General features: G+C 40.3%; 1 protein-coding gene across 1 annotated transcript; it reads left to right on the top strand.

Moving 5' to 3' along the window:
- The first annotated feature begins 22,368 nt into the window (after positions 1-22,368).
- LOC142174292 (putative mitochondrial protein AtMg00860) lies at positions 22,369-22,878 on the top strand. Its single transcript, XM_075240077.1, has one exon. It carries the CDS (start codon positions 22,369-22,371, stop codon positions 22,876-22,878), a length of 510 nt encoding a protein of 169 aa, XP_075096178.1.
- The last annotated feature ends 4,469 nt before the right edge of the window (positions 22,879-27,347 follow it).

Raw genomic sequence — 27,347 nt, forward strand, 5'->3', positions numbered from 1 at the left:
TAGCACGATTCTGGGCAGAGAATGGTAACCCAGTAGTTTGAAAACATAATAGAACAAGAATCAGAAAATCAGTGAGAGTAAATAGATGCACAATTTCAAGATTTTGTTTCCAGATAGAGCGGGAGTTTTTTTAAAAAAAAACAGAGTGAACTTCAACAAGAATGAGAGCAGCAGAGTTCAAAATTATAAGAGGCTGATTGGTCTTAAACCGGTAAAACATGATTAATCGATTCTTATTAGGCCTAAAGTTTGTCTAGGCGTCGTATGCATTGCCTAATTACCTTAAAGGGGGTGAACATGCATATTAATTCCAGTTTTAAAAGGACGCAGTTAACCAAACTTGTATTATTAGATTAAACATACTGGTGAGGTGTTCAACAATTGCAACTCAGAAAAAATAAAAACCCTAAGTAACAGGATGTCTAATGCACATAGAAGCTCCTAAAACATGGTCTCTAAATGCTAATGAGAATGTAGCAGTAATTTTATAACAGTTACTTGTTGGTTATTAACTAATCGTGATTACAAAATGAGTATAATAACAGACTGAAAGTAAAGAGCCTAAAACAGGATTACTAATATGTTAGATGCATGCTCTATACATGATATCTATTGCGCAAGTAGGTAAATAAAGTTTTATAAGCATGTTTTCTACCCATTACTTGAACTAAGCATGCATAACCCCTCCCATATTCACTATTCGACCCCAATCATTCGTTTACAAATTATTTCAAACCAAAGATAGCCGAATTACAGTAATGAAGAGTAAAAAAATAAGAAGTTATTCTATAGGGAGCCTTCAACCAGGCCCAATCTTCCAACCTCACTCCTTTCGAGTTTCACAGCCTTTGCCATGGTCTGGGTGCGACAAAGATCCCTAAGGCCCCATTGGGTCCCTGGCCAATACCATCACCCAAACATTGACCAAAAAATGTTGAACAAGTGCAGTGTGGAATTACCAGCCTTGTGCATCAAAGTTCAGTGAGTACTCAGAGGTGCCCAAAGCAATGCTTACACGAAGGGGGTAGAACCTAATCTCTAAGAGTAGTGAGAGTGCGTGATATAGTTTTAAGGAAATTGAGTTGAAAAAAAAACAGTTTAAAAATGATCCATATAGAATCAGTTCTTGAAAGAAAAACAATAGAAGAGTGTGACAGTTTTGTAAGAAGGTGAGTAAGACAATCTCAGAACTAGAATATCACACATGGTTCAGGGAAGCAAACACAAACATGGTAAAGGGGAAATGGGGACAAGTAGTTCACATATAAGAGCATAGTTGCACATACGTAGACATCAATGAAAACATTTCGGAACTTAAACAGTCACAACACATTTCATCCCAAAGTGCTCATAGAAGAGGTTCAGGATTATTTAGTAGCTAGGAAGGGTCGTGAATACATGCTAATAATGTACTGGGGTTAGGGGGTAAGGAAGAACTGTATTAAACAAGTAAAGGAAGTAGTAGACATGCTGAATTAAGGGAAGGGTAATCACATCAATGAACAAGCTAAGAGGCACGCTAATTGCAATGAAAACAGCATAACCATAAGTAGAAGCATAAAAGAAATAAGAGAAAGTGCAATATGCATAAAAACATGTTGTTTTGGAAGCTGTAAATCAAATAACAGACATACTAGTCAAGAGTGGGATAATAGAGCAGTAGTGTGCAGGGGAGTAGAGCAGTAGTGTGCAGACCAAGAGAGAAGCAATGTATAGAGCAATAAAACAGTAGAGTAACAAGTTACTCAGTCTTGGCTTTTAGCCGACTAGGTAACTAGTAGTCAATAAGAGAAGCGAGCGAGAATGTGTAGGAAAGTAAGAGAGAACAGTGAGTATGCTTGCGTGTGTAAGAGAGAGTTCAGAACAGTGTGGTTGTTCGTCTATTATGCTAAACAGAGGGTAAAGTATTTATAGTTTTGAAAACAAGTAAAGAATAGGGTAACAAGTACACAATTATAGAAGCAATACCAATTGAATCAATCACAGGACCAAACTCATTTTAACTAGGGAGTCATGATTCGAATGGGTACAAGTTATATCAGATAAGGAAATAATCACTTAGACTACTGAATCTACCATAATAGGAGTAGTAAAGCATGTAACATGTAATAAGGGTCAAATACGTAATATTTCAAGTAAGGAAAATATATACTGAATATTCGAAAGTATGTTTATGCGCATAAATATGGTAAAAATATAAATTAACTCTGAAAATTAGTCAAAGAATCACGGATGGGACTAAAAATCACAAGGAATTAGTTCTAAGGAAGGAAAACATCTCACAAATAAGGAAGTGATTCAAAATTAGTGAAAAACTTCTAATGAAAACATATACAAAATCAGGGATTCGAAGAGATGCACAGAATCAACAGAATATTTGGTAAACAATGAATAATTAGACCTATTAAACACAATAGGCACGAAAATCAGAGACCCATAAGCAAGAAATCACAGAAACAGTAGAAGGTTGGAACCCTAACAACAAAATTAAAGCATAGAACTCGGAGAATAACCCAGAAGATCACACAAACAAGCAAATAATATAAACACAAACATATAGTACTCAAAATCAGAAGATAAAGTGATTTCGAAAAGGGGTTCAGAAACCCTAGTTTGAAAAAAAAGGGAACAAAACGTTTAAAACTTGAGGAATCGTAAAGATCGAGTAGAGAATAGTGTAAAACATAAAGGTGTGAGTTAAAATCGTTTAAAAAATACAGAGATTTAAGAGGTCTGGGTAGAGATTAGGGTTTCATAAGAAACCAGTGAGAAGTAGGAGAAACCTGGCTGTGAAACTCAGCAATAATGGTGTTCATAGCACCATCGGACCAAAACCCATCGGAGAAAGACCGAAGACAAACCAGGCAAAACTTTCAGTGACCATCTCGTATGGTGGAGGCTCCTGGGGTCTCCAGGATAGAGGGATTCAGCGAGATAAGGTTTTACGGCGGCTGGTGGTCGAAAGAGGTGAGGCTGGAGGTGGCCGGATAGATGGTGAAGGCCATCGGAGAAGAACCAGAAGGTTCTAGAGAGAAGGAGGAGAGGAATAGACCAAGTAGAGAGAGAGACCGGTCTCGATGAAATGAGGGGTCAGGGGGGTAGTTAGAATTTAATTAAGGAAACGAAATCTGGGCCGTTGATCTCATTTGATCAACGGCTCAGATTAAATCGAAGCTGGGCCGAGTTATTCGGAGATTGGGCTAGGCGGATTTGGATTGGGTACTGGGTTAATTAAAAATCTGATGGGGTGGGTTACAATTGGGGCTAAAATTGCAATAATAATAGGTTAGGTATTAAATAGCCAATTTCTCCCTCTTTATTTTATAAAAATAATGAAAATGATTTTTTAAAAAAAATTAAAAGTACTGAAACCATTAGTAATACAAAAATATTGGAACTGATTTTGCAATTATAAAAATACTATTAATCGAAACATGGGCTATAATTGCAATTATATGCAAATTAGCTTTAAAAATACCAAATAAATTTGTAAAAATATGCAAAAATCACCTTAATTATATTTTGGTGTAAATATGAGAAATAAATAAATTATTCACCAAAATAATAATTTTGGAAATAATTATTGGATTTTGCACTGCTAAAATAAACAATAAATTTGTTTTGAAATTTCCTTAAAAAATTTGGGAAAAATACCAAAATACTTGGGCATGCTTATGTATGCACATATATGTTATTTTGAAAGTATTTTGAGTTTAAAAAATACTTAGGGAAAAATTGGGTATTAACAGCTGCCCCTCTTTACCCGGGAAGGATTAAAGAGTTGTCGGGTAAAGATAAGATGACCAATTTTGACCGGAAGTGGCAATTTGAAAGGAGTTCTGACCGAGCTCTGGTTTCTGAGCCGCCTACATATCCCTGGTCTTACAGGAATCAGGCCATATGTAGTTCAGGAACCATTGACGGAATATGCCGATGGAGATTTGAAACGGACGAACGCGGTGTTTAGATTGAGAGAGGTTTCTGAAAATCGATAGGCTGCGGGAACCGAGCGGGATTGCTCCTGCTAAGACGGCCGTTGCTAGCCCGTGTACCTGCAAGTAAGTAATACGAGCATATATTGTGCATAAATTTAAACGTGATGCAAATTCCCATTGGACCATGAATGTTGTCTTTGGACGGTTAGGATGACGTCCTTGGACCATGACGTCCCGGGCTATGAAGAGCGTAAATAAAAATTCGCAGGCCATGAAATGATGTTCTCGGGCCATGTAGATGATGCCTCCGAACTATGATGCCTTTGAATAATGATATGCAAAAGATAAAATGGGGTCCTCAGGCCATGGCATGACGTTCTCGGGCTATGCAAATGGTACCTCCGAACAATGACGTCTTTGGACAATTTGGCAATCTTTCAGCCCATGAAATGCAGAAGGTGGCGATCTTTCTGCCCATGAAATGTAGGATTTGGCGATATTTCAGCCGATGCAAGACGTAAATAAAAGGTGGCGATATTTCAGCCATGCGAGAGAGATAAGGTGGCGATCTTTTAGCCGATGCAAGAAAATAAAGTGGCGATATTTCAGCCATGCAAGATGGAGACAGAGCTTAGTCTCGGAAGGCAGAAAGGTAGCCTTATGCAATGCAGGAAATGCAAATGGAGGTAGAGCTTAACCTTGGAAGGCAGAAAGGTAGCCTTATGCAAAATGCAGATGGAGACAGAGCTTAGTCTCGAAAGGCAAAAAAGTAGCCTTATGCAGATGATGATGGAGGTAGAGCTTAACCTCGGAAGGCAGAAAAGTAGCCTTATGCGAAATGCAGATAGAGACATGGCTTAGTCCCGAAAGGCAGATAAGGTAGCCTTATGCAATGCAAGGAAATGCAAGATGGAGACAATGCTTAGTCTCGGAAGGCAGAAAGGTAACCTTATGCAATGCAGAGAAATGCAGGATGGAGACAATTCTTAGTCTCAGAAGGTAGAAAGGTAGCCTTATGTAATGCAGAGAAATGCAGGATGGAGACAATGCTTAGTCTCGGAAGGTAGAAAGGTAGCCTTATGCAATGCAGAGAAATGTAGGATGGAGACAATGCTTAGTCTCGGAAGGTAGAAAGGTAGCCTTATGCAAATAATGATGGAGGTAGAGCTTAACCTTGGAAGGCAGAAAAGTAGCCTTATGCAGTGCAAGAATGTAAAATGGCGATTAGTAGTAAGATCTCTAGCTGATAGCCGATTATGACAATATGACTGCTGGGGAGATTGTGTACGGATAGCAATTGCAGGAACGTGATGATTTTGAGAAGTTGCATTCTTGGAAAAGTATGCGTACATAAATATACTTAACGATACTGCAAGTTGAGTGCCTGCATCTAAAGAAAAATCGTGAGTTCTGTAAGGGGAAAAGGTTAGTTTGTCTTCCCCGGGCTCTTGACGTTGTGTGTCATTGGGGTAGCATCGCTAAACAACAACAATTCGGATAATAGTTATGCATGATATAGTAAATATAACGTAAGTATATAATCAAAAATAGTTTTCTTTAGATGAACCAACGACTGCGACGTGGTTCCAGACATTGCAACCTCTTTCGCTCCGGAATTTTGAGGGTCCTCCTTAAAATTCTGCCCTAGTTTGCTGAGCGGACATTTTTGACGGCTGTGCTGAATGACTAAAAAAAATCATCTTCGGAATTTTGAGGGTCCTCCTCAAAATTCTGCCCCAGTTTACTGGGTTGGCGCATCTGGCGATGCATGAACTAAAATCAACTTCGAAATTTTGAGGGTCGTCCTCAAAATTCTGCCCCAGTTCCAATAGCGGGGGGAAATGGAATTTTTATTAAATTGTGACCGAACCCATAGGGCTGCCTATGTATCCCCTCTTAAACGGGAATCAGGTCAGGCGTAGTTCAAATTACATCATAAAGGGAATCATAAGTGGTTACACATAGTATCGTTTCACTGCATCTGAATTGATTGGCTTCGGCCAGACTTCTCCGTCAATTTCTGCAAGAATAAGGGCTCCTCCAGTTAGAACCCGGTGAACCATGTATGGACCCTGCCAATTGGGAGAGAACTTCCCCTTGGCTTCATCTTGATATGGGAATATTTTCTTCAACACCAGCTACCCCGGGGTGAACTTCCTTGGCTTAATTCTTTTGTTAAGGACATTTTGTTCTGATACAACTGACCGTGGCAAACTGCATTCATCCTTTTCCCATCTATAAGAACTAACTGCTCGTAGCGACCTTTTACCCATTCTGCATCATACAACTCTGCTTCTTGTATGATCCTTAAGGAGGGAATTTATACCTCGGTGGGGATGACCGCCTCTGTACCATAAACCAGCATGTAGGGAGTTTCTCCGGTCAATGTGCAGACTGTGATGCGGTATCCCAATAAGGCGAATGATAACTTCTCATGCCATTGTTTGTGCCTTTCGACCATCTTCCTTAGTATCTTCTTGATATTCTTGTTGGCTGCCTCCACAACTCCATTCATCTGAGGCCTGTAGGCTGTAGAGTTCTTGTGTTTGATCTTGAATTTTTCACACATTACTTTCATCAAGTCGCTGTTGAGATTGGAACCATTATCGGTGATGATTGATTCCGGAATTCCGAACTGACAAACAATGCGGTCGCGGACGAAATCCACCACAACCTTCTTAGTGACCGCCTTGTATGATATTGCTTCGACCCATTTGGTAAATTAATCGATTGCCACTAAGATGAACCTATGCCCATTTGATGCGGCAGGCTCGATAGGTCTGATAACATCCATTCCCCAAGCGGCGAATGGCCATGGTGAGCTTGTTGCAGTAAGCTCGTTTGGAGGCACCTTTATCGTATCTGCATGTATCTGACAGCGATGGCATTTGCGAACATACTGGATATAGTCTATTTCCATAGTCATCCAAAAATACCCTGCTCAGAGTATCTTCTTTGCTAAGACAAAACCATTCATGTGCGGCCCGCAGGTCCCTGCATGCACTTTGTCCAATAGCCTGGATGCTTCTTTTGCTTCGACACACCTTAGTAAACCCAAATTGGGAGTCCTCATGTACAGGATTCCTCCACTGTGAAAGAAGTTGCTGGATAACCTACGAAGTGTGTGCTTCTGAGTAGCGTTGGCAAGTTCTGGATATTCCCCTGTTGTCAGGTACTCCTTGATGTCATGGAACCATGGTTTTCCATCCGCTTCTTCCTCAACGTGGGTGCAATAAGCTAGCTGATCATGAATCTTTACCGGGATGGGATCAATGAAATTTGTATCTGGATGCTGGATCATGGACGATAAAGTAGCTAATGCATCAGCAAACTCGTTCTGGACTCTGGGGACGTGCTGAAATTCTGTCTTTGTGAACCTTTTCCTCAACTTCTGTATGTGATGCAAGTGGGGAAGTATCTTAGAGTTCTTGGTTGCCCACTCTTCTCGAACCTGATGTATGAGCAAGTCTGAATCCCCGATCACTAGCAACTCCTGAACGTTCATGTCAATGGCCATTTTGAGCCCCAAGATGCAGGCTTCATATTCGGCCATATTATTGGTGCAAGGGAACCTTAGCTTGGCGGATACCGGGTAGTGTTGGCCGGTTTCTGATACTAGGACTACTCCTGTGCCAACTCCTTTGAAATTTGCAGCTCCGTCGAAAAACAACCTCCAACTATCATAGGATTCTGCAATATCTTCTCCTATGAAAGATACCTCTTAATCGGGAAAATACGTTTTTAAGGGCTCGTATTCCCCGTCCACGGGATTCTCGGTGAGATGATCCGCCAAGGCTTGCCCTTTGATTGCTTTCTGAGTAACGTAAACAATGTCGAATTCACTTAGCAGGATTTGCCACTTGGCGAGCTTGCCAGTGGGCATGGGTTTCTGGAAGATATACTTCAGAGGGTCCATTCTGGATATGAGATAAGTAGTGTAAGCACAGAAGTAATGCCTCAACTTCTACGCGACCCAAGTCAGAGCACAACAAGTGCGTTCTAAAAGAGAATACCGGGCCTCACACGGTGTGAACTTCTTACTAAGATAGTAGATAGCCTGCTCCTTTCTCCTTGTTTCATCATGTTGTCCCAGAACACAACCGAATGCTCCATCCAATACCGCAAGGTAAAGCAATAGGGGTCTTCCTAGCTCAGGCGGAACCAAGACTGGTGGCGTTGACAGGTATTCCTTGATTCTGTCGAAGGCTTTCTGACAATCATCAGTCCACTTGGTAGCAGCATCCTTTTTCAACATTTTGAAAATAGGTTCACAAATGACAGTGGACTGAGCTATGAACCGACTGATATAGTTGAGTCTCCCCAGGAAACTCATCACGTCCTTCTTATTCTTTGGCGGCGGCAATTCTTGGATAACTTTGATCTTTGATGGATCCAATTCTATTCCTCGATGACTCACGATGAAACCCAATAATTTTCCAACAGGAACCCTGAATGCACACTTGGCGGGATTCAGTTTCAGATTGTACCTCCTCAGTCTGTTGAAGAACTTTCTTAGGTCTTCCATGTGATCCCTGACTTTCTTGTATTTGATGATGACGTCATCCACATATACCTCGATCTCCTTGTGTATCATGTCATGAAAGATGGTAGTCATGGCTCTCATGTAGGTGACACCAAGATTCTTCAAACCGAATGGCATCATTTTGTAACAGTACATTCCCCATGGCGTGATGAAAGCCGTTTTCTCTGCATCTTCCTCGTCCATCCATATCTGATGATACCCAGCGAAACAATCAACGAAAGACTGTAACTCATGCTTGGCGCAATTGTCAATTAGAATGTGTATGTTCGGTAAGGGGAAGTCATCTTTAGGACTGGCAAGGTTAAGATCCCGGTAGTCAACACAAACTCTAACTTTCTTATCCTTTTTTGGCACTGGCACGATGTTGGCTAACCATGTAGGATACTCTACTACCCTGAGAACCTTGTCTTTGACTTGCTTGGTAACCTCTTCTTTGATTTTCAAACTCATGTCGAGTTTGAATTTCCTGAGCTTCTGCTTTACCGGCGGACATGTTGGATCTGTTGGCAGTTTGTGAGCTACAATGGATGTACTGAGACCAGTCATATCATCATACGACCAGGCGAATATGTCTTCATATTCCTTTAGGAATTCCGTGTACTCTTTCTTTTCTGATGGTGACAGGTGAACATTGATGCGCGTTTCTTTGACATTCTCTGTATCTCCCAGATTAACCACCTCATTTTCGTCCAAGTTAGACTTAGGCCTATTCTCAAAATTCTCAACCTCTCTGACGACCTCTTCTGGTATATCATCCTCTTCTGAATCCATATCCATTTGTTGCGTTGTCTCGTTGCAAGTCACAATCGTTGGTTCATCGTCAAGGCAAGTAATAGTAGTGCTGTATAAAATAAAGTGAATGATAGAAAAAATAATAAGAGCGAGATATATAATAAACTGAAATGCTTTCAATTGAATTCATAATTGTTTTGAATATCAGAGCTCTTTTCAAAATTAAATACAATGCAGAAATAAAATCAGCTAGTAAAAAGTAAAAATGTGATGCATGGTGCTTTTGTTTAGCCTTGCTACCCCGAAGCTTTCCGGGCCCTGGTGGTTCTGATTGACCAATTGCCGAGGCGCTCTCCTCGGTTCACAACTCGTATAGAAGGGACTTCCTCTCCTTCCTTGAAAATAACACAGCAGTCCATATCATCATCCTCTAGGAACAGATTCTTCACGGCTGCCAATGCTCCATCTTTCTCCGACCCATATATAGTATCTACCGGCTGGAAAGTCTGTCCAGGTGAGGTATCAGATGCTCCAGTGGGTAGTAGGAACCGCGCCATGGTGGCGAGCAGTGATTGAACTCTTCCCAAGTGTACTCATACCCCAAACCAAATGTAGTATCATGTTTCTTCAGCTTGATGGGTTTGGTGATTCCCTGGAGGTTTTTTGCCGATTCCCTTTCCAGGTTCGTACCCACACCAATTCAAGATACTTTCAATCTTGTTATCCCACCATTTATCCTTGTCTACAACGTTGACCCTTTCAATGTGGTGGTATGTTTCTCCGCCTATTCTCCTTCTGCCTCCAATCATCAGGATGGTCTAGCGACTATATATGGGGTTGCTACCATCGCCATGAATAATCACCTCTTGGTAATTCCATTCGAACTTCACTGCCTGATGCAGGGTCGATGCTACAGCTCCAGCGGCGTGGATCCATGGTCATCCCAACAGCAAATTGTAGGATGCTGGGACATCTATCACCTGAAAGTCAACGTCGAACCAGGTTGGCCCCATTTGCAAGCATAGGCTGATCTTTCCGATAGTGGACCTTTGGGACCCATCGAAGTCTTTGACATTGATGGCCCCATCTTTGATCTCGTGCAGGCTCTTTCCCAATATTCTGAGAGTTATCAACGGATAGATATTGAGGCTGGAGCCTCTATCGATCAAGACTCTAGTGATGAAGTAATCCTCGCATTGCACGGTGATGTGCAGGGCCATGTTGTGATTCAGTCCTTCCGGAGGCAGCTCATCTTCGTGGAAGGTGATTTTGTGGCTTTCCAGTATTTGTCCTACCATATTTGCTATTTCACCTCCAGTTATGTTGCTGGGCACATAAGCTTCACTCAATATCTTCATCAAGGCATTTTCGTGTGCGTTAGAGCTCTGTAGAAGAGCTAGGATGGAGATATGCGCTGGTGTTTTGTTCAATTGCTCAACGACTGAATACTCCTTAGATTGTATTTTCCTCCAAAGATCATCAGGCCCAGTTTCAATATTCCATCCAGAGGCTTGCTTACTGGACTCGGCTAGATGCTCTGGAGTGTAAACTCTGTCTGTTCTGGTCATACCCTACGCAGCAATTGCTTCTCCCGTCTTGGTCTTCCCTTTCCTCCTAGTTTCAACTGTGTAATCCCATGGTATCGCATTTAAGTGGAATGGTGTTATGTCTGACATTGCTACATGAATGGGTACCCTTGGTGGTAACACAACAACTTCAAAGGGTACAGGTGCTTTTGGATCCCCAAACTCAACCTCAATTGGCCCGACCACCTTCGCAGAAGAAGGTTATTCAAATTCGAGAGGTATAGACATGTTTACTTCATCGCCCCTGGAGGGCTGATTCTGCACAACAATTGGGCTAAGTATGACTGCCGGTTTCTTTGGCTCATCATCCTCAGCAATCAATCCTATCGACCCCTTGGGGTCCCAGTCATCTTCGATCTCGATCATGTGAATGTCTCCACCGTTGTGGTCAGGCAGAGGGTTGTTGAGGACATTAGGAGCAGGCTCCTTTGCTACGATAACCTTATTGTCGATCAGAGTTTGAATCTTGTCCTTCAACGAGCGGCACTCGTCAATGGTATGTCCTTACATGCCGGAGTGGTACGCACAGGTCTTATTAGGGTTGACCCACTGGGAAGGATTTTCTAAAGTTATGGCAGGGATAGGGGAGACGTAACCAGCAGCTTTAAGTTTCTCATACAGCTGGTCAATTGGCTCAGCGATGGCTGTATATTGTCTGGGAGGTCTGCGGTCAAAATTTGGTCTGGATCTAGGGAAATTTTGGCGAGTGGGAGGTGATTGGTAGTGAGAGGGTTGTGCATTATAAGCTTGGTAAACAGGTACAGGTTGAGAGTATCTAGGTGAACTGGGTTGATATGCGGGAAGTGGAGATGATTGGTAAACGAGTGGTGGATTTTGGTAAGAGGGTGCAAGTGCTTGGTAATTTGGGATGGACTGATATGTAAGTGGAGGTGACAGGTTAGTGTGGTATTTTAGTGGTGATTTGGCTCCCTGTGTGACCATCACGACACTCACATCCTTCTTCTTGGATGTGCCACCAGACTGTAAAGCCTTGTTGGTGGCCTGCAATGCTTCAAGATTAGTAACCATACCATTCTTAATGCTTTCCTCAATTCTTTCTCCTAGTTTGATGATATCGGAGAATTTCTGGCCCTCAATCAGCATCAACCTCTCATAATATTGTGGATCCTAAGCCCGGATGAAGAATCTATTCATCTATTCCTCTTCTAAGGCCGGTCTGACCTTAGCAGCCTCTGATATCCAATGAGTAGCATACTCGCGAAATGTCTCGGTAGGCTTCTTCTTCAAATTCTGGATGTAGAATACATCCGGTGCATTCTCTGTATTGAATCGGAACCTATCTATGAAATCCGATGCCATACCTACCCAACTTGTCTATTTCTTGGGGTCCTAACTAATGTACCAGGATAAATCATCCCCCTTCAGACTTCTCATGAAGAGTTTCATACGGATTTTCTCATTCCTTCCGACTCTGACCAGCTTATCACAATACTTCCTCAAATAGACTCTGGGATCTCCCGTGCCATCGAACATTTCGAACTTGGGAGGTTTGTACCCCTCTGGAAGTTCAACATTTGGCTGAATGCAGAGGTCTTCATAATTTAGCCCCTCTATACCTTTGTTTCCTTCCATGCCCTGGACTCGTCTGGTCAACTTCTTGCGTTCTGTTGCCAAGTTTTTGATAAGAGAGTCCTTGTCATCAAACTCAGGTGCACTTGAGATTGGTTGAGTATAGTGGGGTACGGTATCTACGTAGATGGGAGTGTTGTGGAGGTGGTCGTTTGTGGTGTTCAGTGGTTCAGGAATGAGTAGTGGAGTGTTGTTTGGAGTGTGGCATGTGTTTCAGTGTTGAGCATGAGTGGTTTGCATCTGTGGTTGTGGGGTGTTCTGTGGAGGTGCGGGATTTTGAGCATTTGGAAAGTTGACATCAGGAGCGGTGAGAGAGAATGATAAATTTGCCAAGTTCCGAACTTGATCCAGTTCTTCTCGGAACTTCAATAATTTTTGCTCAAGTTGGGCAGCAGTTTCCTTAGTAACCGGGGTATCCTGAGGAATCTCAATTCTTTCAATTTCCTTTCTGGCACTTGAATCTCCCATCCCGCCTTTGTTCTTGTTCCGGATAGGACTCGGAGGAGGAGGAGGTGGAGGGCCCTTGGATCTCGTACTATATGATGATGGTGCCAGAATACATGGACTAACCTTTGGGGAGGGGAATAAAAAATAAAAGAAAAACAAAAAACAAGGTAACAAGTTAGTGCGGGTTATGAGAAGAAAATGTTGCAATATTTAAACACATTGTGCAAGAATATAAATCGCGTCCTAATTTGGGTGCCTCGTTGTGCCTGAGGTAGGTCTAGCGACAAATTAATTTGGAGAACTTATAATGCTAAATGCCTCATTTTATTGATAAAAATAAGACGAATCCCAAACGACACTAAAATAGCGAAAAGTAAAAATGTCACTAATGGCCATTGGCCTTATTACATTAAAAGCGAAAAGAAAGACTCCTAACTACTTGGTCCCAGAAGGGACTTCTTCAGGTTGAATGTTCTCGTTGATCAAGTCCTCCAGCTCGCGCAGATTTTCCAGTAAAAATGCTATCGCCAGACGTTCTCCTTTGCCTTCTTCAGCATTTTGACAGTCGATGACTCTTTTCCTCACTTTCCCTTCCAATTCCAGCAAGTTGTACTCCAGGTATTCTAGCTTCTCACTAGCCTTGGTGACTCTCTCTTTCCATTCGTTGATTTGGTTGCTCGATGGGAGGTTTCTCCACCAAGTATACAAGAGTGAAGGTATGTTTACCATACCGAAGTGAGGAACTTTGTCATTCATTTTCTGCAAAACAAAAGGGTTAAGACCTCACCCCCACCGGACTCAACTATTTAATACCAATAATCAGCATAAAAAACATTTAGTTCTCCAAATAAATGTACAAAATATGGTGGCGTCCATTTGGGTTTCAAGGAAACCCAGTGGACTTCAGACAGGGCTATCTTAATGAGTCATTATGTGGACAACATAACTGACTCGGCTAGGTTTGACCATAATGCATGCACAGTTAAACAAAGTAAGGTTTCTATCGGGTTATTAGACAGGTACCCTTGAGCGGACAACTCAAGAGGGAAAGGCACGGAACCGTCGACTGCATCGTTGATCGACTGGTTTTACCGTAAATACGCCTTTGCCGAATTTAAAGGGTGATAATATTGGAAGAGCGCAACCACTCATTATAAGCGTTGCTATGGTATTTGTTTGGCACGAGTGGAATATGATGTTGAAGATGCAGTTTACAAGAATGAAACAAATTGACATGTATTTCCACGTTCATAAGATAAATGATTACAATAATTGCAGTAATTACAACAGTATTGAAATAAAGCAGTAAAGGAAAGCAGTTAAAGGAAAGAAAAGACATGAAGAGCCAAGTCAGTTTCGTAGTGAAAGAATAAAAGACAGTAAATAAAGCAATTAATGAGATAGTAAAGTCACAAGAAACATGCAATGGTAAAAGCCTAAAGAATCCCCAGCAGAGTCGCCATGCTGTCGACGCCCCCTTTTTCTATGGGTCGAAATTGGGTATACGACATTGGGAGGACAACTCTATTACCTTTCGAGAATTGGGTTTAGAAGTTGAAGAGTTGCCACCTAATGATTACAGTGCATTAGGACACTTTTTAGAAGAGTTTAAGATGAAGAGACCAGAGATTAGGGTAAGGGCTAGAAATTATCTCGAGGGGAAGGTGTTAGGCACCCCGCAAGATCCACTAGTGTGGTCCTGGCCATGTTACAATGTGAATTTACAAGTAAACAATCAAGGCTCAAATAAGAGGGCTTCTCACATACGTTTTGCAAGTAGGTTGAAAGTTTGAAAATAAAGAAGGCAGAAATTTGAAGAAATGATTTTAGACAAGTTCTAAAAAAAAACAAAGGGGAGGGGGTCCTAGGTTTGTGAACAATATGGATCACATCAATGCAATTCCTAGTAATCACTCCTCAGAAGAGGGGCTACATGAGATATTAGCGCATCGGTCATCATCTCCATATTCTACCCTTCCCATCCCGTAAAGATTATTTAAAACGCGTGATTTGGTCACGAAAGCTTATTGCGTGCTATTACCCGTCCCATCCTATAAGTCCTAGAGGGTATTTAGGACCACTATTCCTACAAGGTAAGGACTAGGCTGAACCCTTAGGTTTAAAGGACAAAATGCTAAGCGACATACATAACAAGTAGGACTACACATAAAGGGAACACAAAGGCAAATAAAACGCTCACAGATCCCTCTACAAGTAAACATGTAATCAGCACGTCTCAAACACATTTAAGGTCTCAAAGATAGGAGTTTTCAGAAAACAGGAATAGATAACAACAGTTGAGTTTAGCGACAGATAAAAAAAATTGTTAAAGCATGGTTTTTGAAAATCAAGTAGTGACAGTAGCTTAACGAAGTGCTGGACAAGTATTCAAAATAGCACGATTCTGGACAGAGAATGATAACCCAGTAGTTTGAAAACATAATAGAACAAGAATCAGAAAATCAGTGAGAGTAAATAGATGCACAATTTCAAGATTTTGTTTCCAGATAGAGCGGGAGTTTTTTTTAAAAAAACAGAGTGAACTTCAGTAAGAATGGGAGCAGCAGAGTTCAAAATTATAAGAGGCTGATTGGTCTTAAACCGGTAAAACATGATTAATCGATTCTTATTAGGCCTAAAGTTTGTCTAGGCATCGTATGCGTTGCCTAATTACCTTAAAGGGGGTGAACATGCATATTAATTCTAGTTTCAAAAGGACGCAGTTAACCAAACTTGTATTATTAGATTAAACATACTGGTGAGGCGTTCAACAATTGCAACTTAGAAAAAATAAAAACCCTAAGTAACAGGATGTCTAATGCACATAGAAGCTCCTAAAACATGGTCTCTAAATGCTAATGAGAATGCAACAGTAATTTTATAACAGTTACTTGTTTCACTATTCGACCCCAATCATTCGTTTACAAATTATTACAAACCAAGGATAGCCGAATTACAGTAATAAAGAATAAAAGATAAGAAGTTATTCTATAGGGAGCCTTCAGCCAGGCCCAATCTTCCAACCTCACTCCTTTCGAGTTTCATAGCCTTTGCCATGGTCTGGGTGCGGCAAAGCTCCCTAAGGCCCCATTGGGTCCCTGGGCAATACCAGCACCCAAACATTTACCAAAAAATGTTGAACAAGTGCAGTATGGAATTACCAGCCTTGTGCATCAAAGTTCAGTGAGACTCAGAGGTACCCAAAGCAATGCTTACACGAAGGGGGTAGAAACTAATCTCTAAGAGTAGTGAGATTGCGTGATATAGTTTTAAGGAAATTGAGTTGAGAAAAAAAAAGCAGTTTAAAAATAATCCATATAGAATCAGTTCTTGAAAGAAAAACAATAGAAGAGTGTGACAGTTTTGTAAGAAGGTGAGTAGGACAATCTCAGAACTAGAATATCACACATAGTTCAGGGAAGCAAACACAAACAGGGGAAAGGGGAAATGGGGACAAGTAGTTCACATGTAAGAGCATAGTTGCACATACGTAGACATCAGAGAAAACATTTCGGAACTTAAACAGTCACAACACATTTCATCCCAAAGTGCTCATGGAAGAGGTTCAGGATTATTTAGTAGCTAGGAAGGGTCGTGAATACATGCTAATAATGTATTGGGGTTAGGGGGTAAGGAAGAACTGTATTAAACAAGTAAGGGAAGCAGTAGACATGCTGAATTAAGGGAAGGGTAATCACATCAATGAACTTGCAAAGAGGCATGCTAATTGCAATAAAAACAGCAAAACCATAAGTAGAAGCATAAAAGAAATAAGAGAAAGTGCAATATGCATAAAAACATATTGTTTTGGAAGCTGCAAATCAAATAGCAGACATACTAGTCAAGAGTGGGATAATAGAGCAGTAGTGTGCAAACCAAGAGAAAAGCAATGTATAGAGCAATAAAACAGTAGAGTAACAAGTTACTCAGTCTTGGCTTTTAGCCGACTAGGTAACTAGTAGTCAATAAGAGAAGCGAGCGAGAATGTGTAGGAAAGTAAGAGAGAATAGTGAGTATGCTTGTGTGTGTAAGAGAGAGTTCAGAACAATGTGGTTGTTCATCTGTTATGCTAAACAGAGGGTAGAGTATTTATAGTTTTGAAAACAAATAAAGAATAGAGTAACAAGTACACAATTATAGAAACAATACCAATTGAATCAATCACAGGACCAAACTCCTTTTAATTAGGGAGTCATGATTCGAATGGGTACAAGCTATATTAAATATGGAAAAAATCACTCAGACTACTGAATCTACCATAATAGGAGTAGTAAAGCATGTAACATGTAATAAGGGCCAAATATGTAATATTTCAAGTAAGGAAAATATATACTGAATATTTGAAAGTATGTTTATGCGTATAAATATGGTAAAAATATAAATTAACTCTGAAAATTAGTCAAAGAATCACGGATGGGACTAAAATCACAAGGAATTAGTTCTAAGTAAGGAAAGCATCTCACAAATAAGGAAGTGGTTCAAAATCAGTGAAAAACTTCTAAGGAAAACATATACAAAATCAGGGATTCGAAGAGATGCACAGAATCAGCAGAATATTTGGTAAACAATGAATAATTAGACCTATTAAACACAACAGGCACGAAAATCAGAGAACCATAAGCAAGAAATCACAGAAACAGTAGAAGGTTGGAACCCTAAAAACAAAATTAAAGCATAGAACTCGGAGAATAACCCAGAAGATCACACAAACAAGCAAATAATATAAACACAAACATATAGTACTCAAAATCAGAAGATAAAGTGATTTCAAAAAGGGGTTCAGAAACCCTAGTTTGAAAAAAAGGGAACAAAACATTTAAAACTTGAGCAATCGTAAAGATCGAGTAGAGAATAGTGTAAAACATAAAGGTGTGAGTTAAAATCGTTTAAAAAATACAGAGATTTAAGAGGTTTGGGTAGAGATTAGGGTTTCATAAGAAACCAGTGAGAAGTAGGAGAAACCTGGCTGTGAAACTCAGCAATAATGGTGTTCATAACACCATCGGACCAAAACCCATCAGAGAAAGGCCGAAGACAAACCAGGAAAAACTTTCAGTGACCATCTCGTATGGTAGAGGCTCCTGGGGTCTCCAGTATAGAGGGAATCAACGAGATAAGGTTTCACGACGGCTGGTGGTCGAAAGAGGTGAGGCTGGAGGTGGCCGAATAGATGGTGAAGGCCATCGGAGAAGAACCAGAAGGTTCTAGAGAGAAGGAGGAGAGGAAGAGACCAAGTAGAGGGAGAGATCGGTCTCGATGAAATGAGGGGTCGGGAGGGGGGGGGTAGTTAGAATTTAATTAAGGAAACGAAATCTGGGCCGTTGATCTCATTTGATCAATGGCTTAGATTAAATCGAAGCTGGGCCGAGTTATTCAGAGATTGGGGCTGGGCGGATTGGGTATTGGGTATTGGGTATTGGGTATCGGGTTAATTAAAAATCTGATGGGGTGGGTTACAATTGGGGCTAAAATTGCAATAATAATATGTTAGGTATTAAATACCCAATTTCTCCCTCTTAATTTTATAAAACTAATGGAAATGATTTTTTAAAAAAAATTAAAAGTACTGAAACCATTAGTAATACAAAAATATTGGAACTGATTTTGCAATTATAAAAATACTATTAATCGAAACATGGGCTATAATTGCAATTATATGCAAATTAGCTTTAAAAATACCAAATATATTTGTAAAAATATGCAAAAATTACCTTAATTATATTTTGGTGTAAATATGAGAAATAAATAAATTATTCACCAAAATAATAATTTTGGGAATAATTATTGGATTTTGCAATGCTAAAATAGACAATAAATTGGTTTTGAAAAATCCTTAAAAAATTTGGGAAAAAATACCAAAATACTTGGGCATGCTTATGTATGCACATATATGTTATTTTGAAAGTATTTTGAGTGTAAAAAATACTTAGGGAAAAATTGGTTATCAATAGTGAGAAACCGAATTACCTGAGATGGTGGCACCTGTTGGGGCAGAGGAGACGAGTGAGTGAGTGTCCACGGGCTGTTGTATATTCTGAGTAGGAAGCTCATAACAGACATTTGAACTCAAAGTATTATCCATTTATGGTTTTTCAGTTGAACAAATCTCCCAAGATACATTCTTATTGAGTGTAATTTTCAAATGGGAAAAAATATTTTCAAATGGGAACTGATTTTCCAGAAATAAGACATCACGTGATAAATAAATTTTGAAAGTTAAAGGATCAAAACATTGATGGCAGTAATGTTTATTTGAAAATTTTAAATAAACACATGGTGTCGAACAGGGCTCTAATTTATTTTTGGCATAAGGTTTGAGCCATGGATAGCACAAGCATCCAAATAATTTAATAGAGTCATACTTGGGCATAGTTTGAAATAAAATTTCAAAGGGTCTCTTATGCTGAAGATTGGGTGTAGTGAGCCTGTTTATAAGATAGATAGCTTGTTGATAGGCAAAACTCCAAAAGTGTGAGGGTAAAGATGCTTGGTGCAGCAAGGTTCTAGCAGTTTCAATAACATGTCGGTTTCGTCTTTCGACTAGAGCAACTCTTTGCAGAGTATATGAGGGTGACACTAAGTGTTCTATGCCATGTGTTTTGAGATAGGACTGCAAACATTGAAATTCACCACCACCGTCAGTGTAAAGAGATTGAATTTTGGTGTTGAATTTGCGTTCAAGCAATGGATGCAAAGTTTGAAAAACTTCAAGCGTTTCATTTTTTGATTTCAAAGTGAACATGTATTTTGAAAATTGGTCAACAAATAACACATAATATCTTCTTTTATCAATTGACAAAACCGGAGACGGACCCCATAAATCGCTATAAAGGATTTGCAGTGGCTTGTTACTTTGCAATGAATATTTGGTAAAAGACAACCTGTGCATTTTATTTGAATAACAGGAATTATAAATGGAACTAGCTTTAGGATCTGAAACAGGAAGGGAAAATTATTCAAGATAGTATTTAAAACGCGACAACTAGGATGACCTAAACGCCGATACCACAGGTGAATTGGAACAACCACATTGCATTGAGGAGGACGATGTGCACAACCCGGTGGCCACTCGTACAACCCATCTTTATTCTGCCCGCGAACTAGAGACGCCCCTATACTCAGATCCTTCACAAGATAATGAAAAGGAAAGAATTCAATAGATGAATGATTATCACGACTAAACTCAGAAACAAAAATAAGGTTACTTTTTATGGCAAGAGAACATAAGGTATTGAGAAGTTTAAAATTATAATTTGAAGCACTTATGTTAGAGCTACCAGTATGGGATATTGGTATGGTGTTACCATTGCCCATAATTATCTCTTCGGTGCCGCGGTAATCATGTACCGTGGTTAGGCTTTGAGCATCAGATGCAATATGATGAGTGGCTCCACTATCCATGATCCACGAGGTCTGTTGAGGAGAGAGACGAGCAGCAAAGTTTGCTCGAGCTTGCAGATGATCATGTGACTGCGATCTGCATACTCTAGCAGAATGACCTACACGATCACATAGTTGGCAGCGAAGGTTTTTGTCAAAGGGCCGTCGCTGGTTGTTTCTTCGTGGGTGCCATGGTTGTGTTTGCCATTGCTGATTGTTGGCAGGTGCATTTGGACCTGGACGACGATTGCTGGAGTTAGGATTATTACCCTGACGAGGAGGAGTTGGTGTAGTCTTTTGTGCTACAACAGCGGTAATAGGTGTGGACAACGGCTTCTTGTCTTCCTCGTGCTTTAGGAAAAGCTCATGATCCAGAAGCTTTTCATAAAGCTCTTCATAGGAAATTGTAGAATCTCGAGCACGAATGGCAGAAGAGAGTTCGCGAAATTCAAATCCGAGTCCACTGAGTATTTTAACGATGAGTTCGGCATTTGATACAGGGGCACCAGCAGTTGCAAGTTCATCACAGATTGATCGAACTTGATGAAGATAATCGGTGACCGGACGAGAATCTTTAGTGAGGCGAGCCAATCGATCTCGCAAGCTGAAAATTCTTGTTTGAGATTTGTTCGCATACGCAGTATGCAAAGCATCCCAGGCAGCTTTAGCGGAGACTACAACAGCAATAGTAGGGGCAAGTATAGGATCAGCAGAGGCCAAGATAGCATTTTGAATTAACTGATCTTGGCGATACCAAGGAACAAATGCAGGGTTATCCAAATCTTGATTGTTTTGAGAGATGGTGCGTGTAGGGGCAGGGATGGAGACATCGAGATGCCCATAGAGATTGTGGCCACGCATAAGCATTGAAACTTGAGCTTTCCACAGGGAGAAATTGTGATTGCCAGTTAATTTTATGGGCAGTTGCGTAAGGGGATTGAATTGGACAATAGTAATGGCATTGTTGACTCCATCAGCATTGGTCACAAAAATATTTGTGGCCATTTGAGTGGTTGGGCTAGTAAGCGGGAAAAAACAGAGGATCAACTCGTGGGAATTTAGTGTTGCTCTGATATCATAAATGAGAAGAAAGCGGAAGATGTAAAATACTATTCTGTTCTTTTATTGTATGGCAGACCATTTATACAGATATGTACAGCAGATGTAGCAACAAGATAAACTTGAAAAAGATAACATCTATCAGAAAAGAGCCTAAATAGGAGGAGAGAGTTACAACAAATTCCTAAAGATCAGTAACTACAAAATAGAATACTACGGTAGTAAGGAATCCTAGAGTAAGGTGGGCAGCGGCTCAAATGTGAAGGGGTGGTGCGAGATGTACCCTTGGTGATTCAAGGCTGTTCTTTGGTACTAGATCTTTACCTTATATCCTTCTATGGATCAGATGTGGTACTCGGAGTTGCATGGTTGGAGACTTTAGGTCCGGTGATTACGAACTATAAGACTCGCCAATTTGAGTCCTCGTGGGAAGGGGCACAATATAGCTGGTTAGGAGATTCACCCCTTGATGTTCAACCAGTACAGCTCCAGACTATTCGTAGGTTGACTGAGGTGGATGGCATCGCATGTTACTATCGCCTAGAGCTGGTTCGAGATCACAAGCCGGCGACACCTTCCTACCCAGCTGATTTGACAACCATGTTGCAGAGATTTAAGGATGTGTTTTGCAAACCACATAGACTTCCCCCATCTAGAGCTCAGGATCATGCCATTTATTTACAACCTCAAGCAGGGCCTGTGAATGTGAAACCTTATCGTTACCCCTATTTCCAAAAGCAGGTAATGGAACAATTGGTGTCTGACATGATGAAGGAAGGGATAGTTCGACCCAGCACTGCTCCCTTCTCTTCTCCAGTGTTACTTGTCAAAAAAAAGGATGGCACTTGGCATTTTTGTGTGGACTATCGCGCGCTCAATGCCATCACGGTAAAAGACAGGTTTCCAATGCCCACAATCGATGAGTTGTTCGATGAACTTCATGGCGCTCGCTATTTTTCAAAGCTGGACCTGTTGTCTGGTTAGAATTAAGCCCGAGGACGTGGAGAAAACTGCTTTTAGGACTCATGAAGGCCATTACGAATTCTTAGTAATGCCTTTCGGATTGACCAATGTGCCCTCGACCTTTCAAGCTATCATGAACTCCGTATTTCGGCCTCATCTCCGTCGGTTCGTTTTAGTATTCTTCGATGATATCTTGGTCTACAGTGGATCGTGGAAATTACATTTGGAACATCTAGCCACTATTCTGCAGTTGCTCAAGGACCACAAATTGGTAGCAAAGGAGGCTAAGTCTTTATTTGGGCAAAAGAAGATCGATTACTTGGGCCATGTAGTTTCGGAGAAGGGGCTATCAGTCGATCCAACCAAAATTCAAGCCATTTTACAATGGCCAGTTCCACGAAATGTAAAGGAGGTTCGTAGTTTTTTGGGACTTGCCGGTTATTATCGCCGGTTTATCCGCCAATATGCTTCTATCGCTAGCCCTATAACGGATTTGTTGCGAAAGGAAACGTTCAAGTGGACTGATCAAGCCCAAGAGGCATTTGAAATTCTCAAGAAGGCATTAGGCTCTGCTCTAGTTCTTTCTCTGCCCGACTTCTCATTGGAATTCCATATTGAAACAGATGATTCAAGGTCGGTGTGAGCACGTGATTTTTGCCCTAGGAGAACTACTCCCAGAAATTCAAAATAAAACAATTTTTCCTTTGTGTGTAATTTTGAGAATTTTCGTGGTGTTTTTGGTTAATTGTTTGTATTTGGCTGGGCATGTTTATTTTGTTTTGATTAATGAAAAAATACAAAAATTACATGTTGCATGTGCATTTAGGATTTAATTTTTACAAATAAGATTAATTAAGTAACTTGTTTTACGAAAATGGAAAAATTATAAAAAAAATAATGTACTTTGCATTTTTTTAGCATTTAATATTGAATTGTGTGATTTTATCGTTAATTGGAATTTAACTATATGTGATAAATGTTATTAGAAGATAATTAGTATTTTTAATAAATTAACTTGATTTATAATTTTAGAAAATAATTTAGGAAGAAAATAAAAAGAAAAGGAAAAGAAAAGAGGAAGGAAATAAATCTGGGCCAATTTAATTAATTTCCCAAGCCCAAACACCCAACCCACCAAAAACCAGCCCAAATCACCCCTATCTGGCCCAATCGACCAAGCCAACAAAATGACGTCGTATGGCCACGTTCAATCTGAACCGTCGATCTCCTAAGATCGAACGGTCCAGTCCACCCCCAGCATCGAAGAAACGACGCCGTTTCAAGCCTGTCGATCCAGGCTGTCTGTTTCATTTGATCCAACGGCCGCAAATCGCCCCATGCCCCGACCCATTCCCATCCAAAGACCAATCCGGTCTCGAGGTGAACGAAACGACACCGTCTCTTCAAGTGAGTTGATCCAAGCCGTCGATCTCAATTGATCTAACGGCTAGGATCAAATCACTTCCCCACATATATAAGTCCAAACCATACCCCGCCTCCAAGCCAACCCCCCCCCCCTCACCTCTTCGTGTCTAAGCCTCAGAGACCAAACGAACCCTCCGCCCCTTACCACCGTGCTCCGCCCACCGGAAATTGCCTCACGGCGGTTCCAGTGGTCCAAACGACCCCAAAATTACACCACATCCTCCCCACGACGTCCTCTTTCCAAATTCCGAATCCGTTTTCTTCGAATCAGTACCATACGCTTCGAATTTTCAATTGAAGATCAGTCCCAAAACCCTAGTTCGTCCGTTTGACCCCAAAGTTACACCACTGAACCACCTAGCTACCCTCGTCCCAAATCCCACCCCAGTTCTATCCGAATCTTGTTAGAGCCTTTTGAATTTCAAATCGAAGGCAAACCCTAAAAGAATCAAACTTCAGATTGTACGAAGTTAAAAATTTGAGGTTTTAACCGACTTTAGTCAAGTGTTCTCAGTCGAGAATACTCGATTAAGGTCCGTTTTGGCTTCAAAATTTCAAGACGAAGTGTCGACTGAAACGGATTGAGTTTGGTCTGAAATTTCAAGGTATTTCTTTTATTTTCCTTTTTCTTTTGTTGTTGTTGTTTTATTTTGACTGATTAATTCGTCATTTTCGTCAAGTAGTTCTTCCTCCTCTTTCGAACCTTTTTCTTGGTCTAGTTTTCTTCTGTTGATTAACATATGTTATAAATAGTTTCGTCGATTAATCCGTTCATGTTTGTAGTTTAGTAGTTCTCGTCAAGTTGTTTGGTGTCGATTGTTTTGTTCTCAGCCTCAGGGCTCCATTCAGTATATCCTCAGGGTTCCTACATTTTGTTGTTTAAGGTTAATTTAGAACTATGACTGTTTGCTGTTATTATTGGTTCGAATTGCTTCATTTTGTGTGATGTTTGGTTCCCTTTTCTTGGTTGTTCATCACTTTTGCATATGAGTTCAGTTTGTTTGTCGATTCAGTGCGTTTACAGTGATCATTCATTTTGCCTAAGTTTAATTTAGAATTTTGAATATAGTTAGACATTCCCATGTATCTGTGTCAATCATGGTCTGAAATTTGATCTTGGTAGTTCAATATGACTTTGTTCGGATTCATTGGTCTTTATTTTTATACTATTTGATCTGATCTGAGTTCTAGCTTGAACTACTGATTGAATTTGATGAGTTGAATTGGTTATAGCTATTGGGGTTGGTACCGATTGAAGGGGGAATTGGGTATAGGATAGTAATTTCAGGGATATCAGGAGGGTAATGTGGGGGGTTTAAAAGTTTGGCAAATGGTCTTGCTAGTGGGCTGTCAGTAAAGTACTTAATTAACCATTAATCTAATGTGTTAGTGGGGAACAAAACATAATGGTATGTGGAGGCTTAAAAGGAATTGATTAAAATATAGCATGCCCATACCAATTGAATTAAATAATGGCAAGGAACATATAATAGTGGGGAATGCACTTGCTGATTTTAGGGACTGAAATAGGTATTAATGATTAAAATAAAAGCACTAGGGTAATGGGCGGAAGGGGTCTGTCTTAGGGTTTAAAATACAGGGCAGGCCTTAGAATGAAAGGAGATTCGGATAGAGATTGAGAAGGGAGAGATATAGAAGTTCAAAAGAAATAAGAGGAGAGTTTTTCAGACCTGGGGTGAAAACAGAAGTCTTAAAAATCAGTTCTGAGGGAGCCTTGAATCAGTTTCTGAGAACTAGAACTCATAGGGAGAGTTTGAGGATCAGTTTTCTTGAGAGCTTTTAAAGCTGAATTCTTCCACACTTTGAAACCTTAAGAGTTTGAGAGAGTGCTTTAGACAATCAGCTCACACTATTACATTGATTTCAAGAACAGAAATAGTTCAAATCTCTCTGTTTCTGTTCTGTGCTTGGGTGTTCAGGGCATTTGAAAATATTTGGTGATTTACTCGAGGGTGCTGGGTATTATCTGATTGCTGAAAGATGTCCTATGACTGCCTAGTCTAATTTCTAGTAGATTCAGTGTTTTGGTTAAGCTTCTTTCTTCCTGGGCTTTGTGACTGTGGTTTGGTCTTGAACTTGGCTCTGTTTGTTGCTGTTGATTGTCAACCTGCTGGTGTTATTGTTTGTTGCTGCTACTGTTGCATTGCTGTGGCTGACCTCTTCTTCTTCCATTGTGACTGATTACCAGGTACACAGCTTGATCTTGGGTAATTATGAACTGAAATGCGAAGAATGAACCTATAATTGAAGCATGAGATCATTTGATTTAGTTTTCTGGTTTATGTATCAGAATGTCTGACTCCTTAATGTTATTAAGACCTTTGCTTGAAGTTGTACTAGTTGGATCGAAATTGTTTATGTCGTAATAAACTAAAAACTGTTTGTATTAGCATGGAATGTTAACCGTTCTGTCTCGAATGTATATGAGTTTTCTTCTGCAGTTTAAGTGTTAGTTGTAATTAGGTTCATTTAAATTGGTAGAATAAGTTGGGTTAGCTTCAGCTAGTTTCCTATTATCTTGTGTTGTAAATATGTTTGAAAAAGTAAGCCAACAATAATATAAACCTTTAGTAGTTACCTTTCTTTTCAATTAGCCATAAAAAGGGATTTTGAGTACCACATTTCATATCTGCTCTAATAACTGGAAGCTGAAGGAAGAAAGTATAAATTACAAAGCAAAACGAATCCACTGTTTAAATATGTCTGATTAAATGATGAGCACATTTGTGAGCCGTTTCATGGCTTGCCCAGCTGCAAGGGTTCGCCCCCTTAACCCCTCCTGTGCGGCTGATTCCGTCCCATCCAGGTTGGGCCCGTCCTAGGCCCAATACCATGCATTTATTAAGAACCCTTGTCCATCGCCTGGATTGGGTTCCTTTGGGCCCAAAAGTTGAAATGGCATTTGGTCTACTAGTGTTTAACTGATAGACTATGGGATTTCTTAACCACAATTAATTAGGATCTTTGTTTTATTTTAGAGACAAACAAAAAATAGGAAATCATAGTCGCTTCTAGGCTAGCCTTTTAAACAATAAATGAGATGAGCCTCGCCGGACAAATTTGCGGGGATAATTTGCGGGGCCCTCGTTAAATGTATATGTTAAAACACTTAGATTTCAGGACGGGCCGTTTAGCGAATTTCACGGCCTTCCCCAAAATAATAACGCGTTAGTCTCTTTAGGTGCGTATTTTAATAACGTTACCTCCCTAAACTCGGGTGCACATTTATGTGACCCAAATCCAAATCTCAACAAAGTCGGAATGTGTCAAAAATGACGGGTGCATTTATGTGGCGCAGTTCGAGACGCATTTTTACAACGTTGCAATTCTCTTTTAAAATAATAGTAATAAAAGTGGTAAAAAGTTAAAATTTGCATATAGGTTCAGCATGTATAAAATCAGATAAATAAGCCGAATATGACAGTTGAGCGACCGTGCTAGAACCACGGAACCCGGGAATGCCTAACACCTTCTCCCAGGTTAACAAAATTCCTTATCCAGATTTCTGGTGCGCAGAGTGTAATACAAAGTCATTCTTTTCCTCGATTCGGGATTCAACTGGTGACTTGGGACACTATAAATCTCCCAAGTGGCGACTCTGAATCTTTAAATAAAAATCCCGTTTCGATTGTCCTTTAATTGGAAAAACTCTCTTACTCCCCTACG

Source organism: Nicotiana tabacum, chromosome 20 (genome assembly GCF_000715075.1).
Source record: "Nicotiana tabacum cultivar K326 chromosome 20, ASM71507v2, whole genome shotgun sequence".
Lineage (NCBI taxonomy): Eukaryota > Viridiplantae > Streptophyta > Magnoliopsida > Solanales > Solanaceae > Nicotiana > Nicotiana tabacum.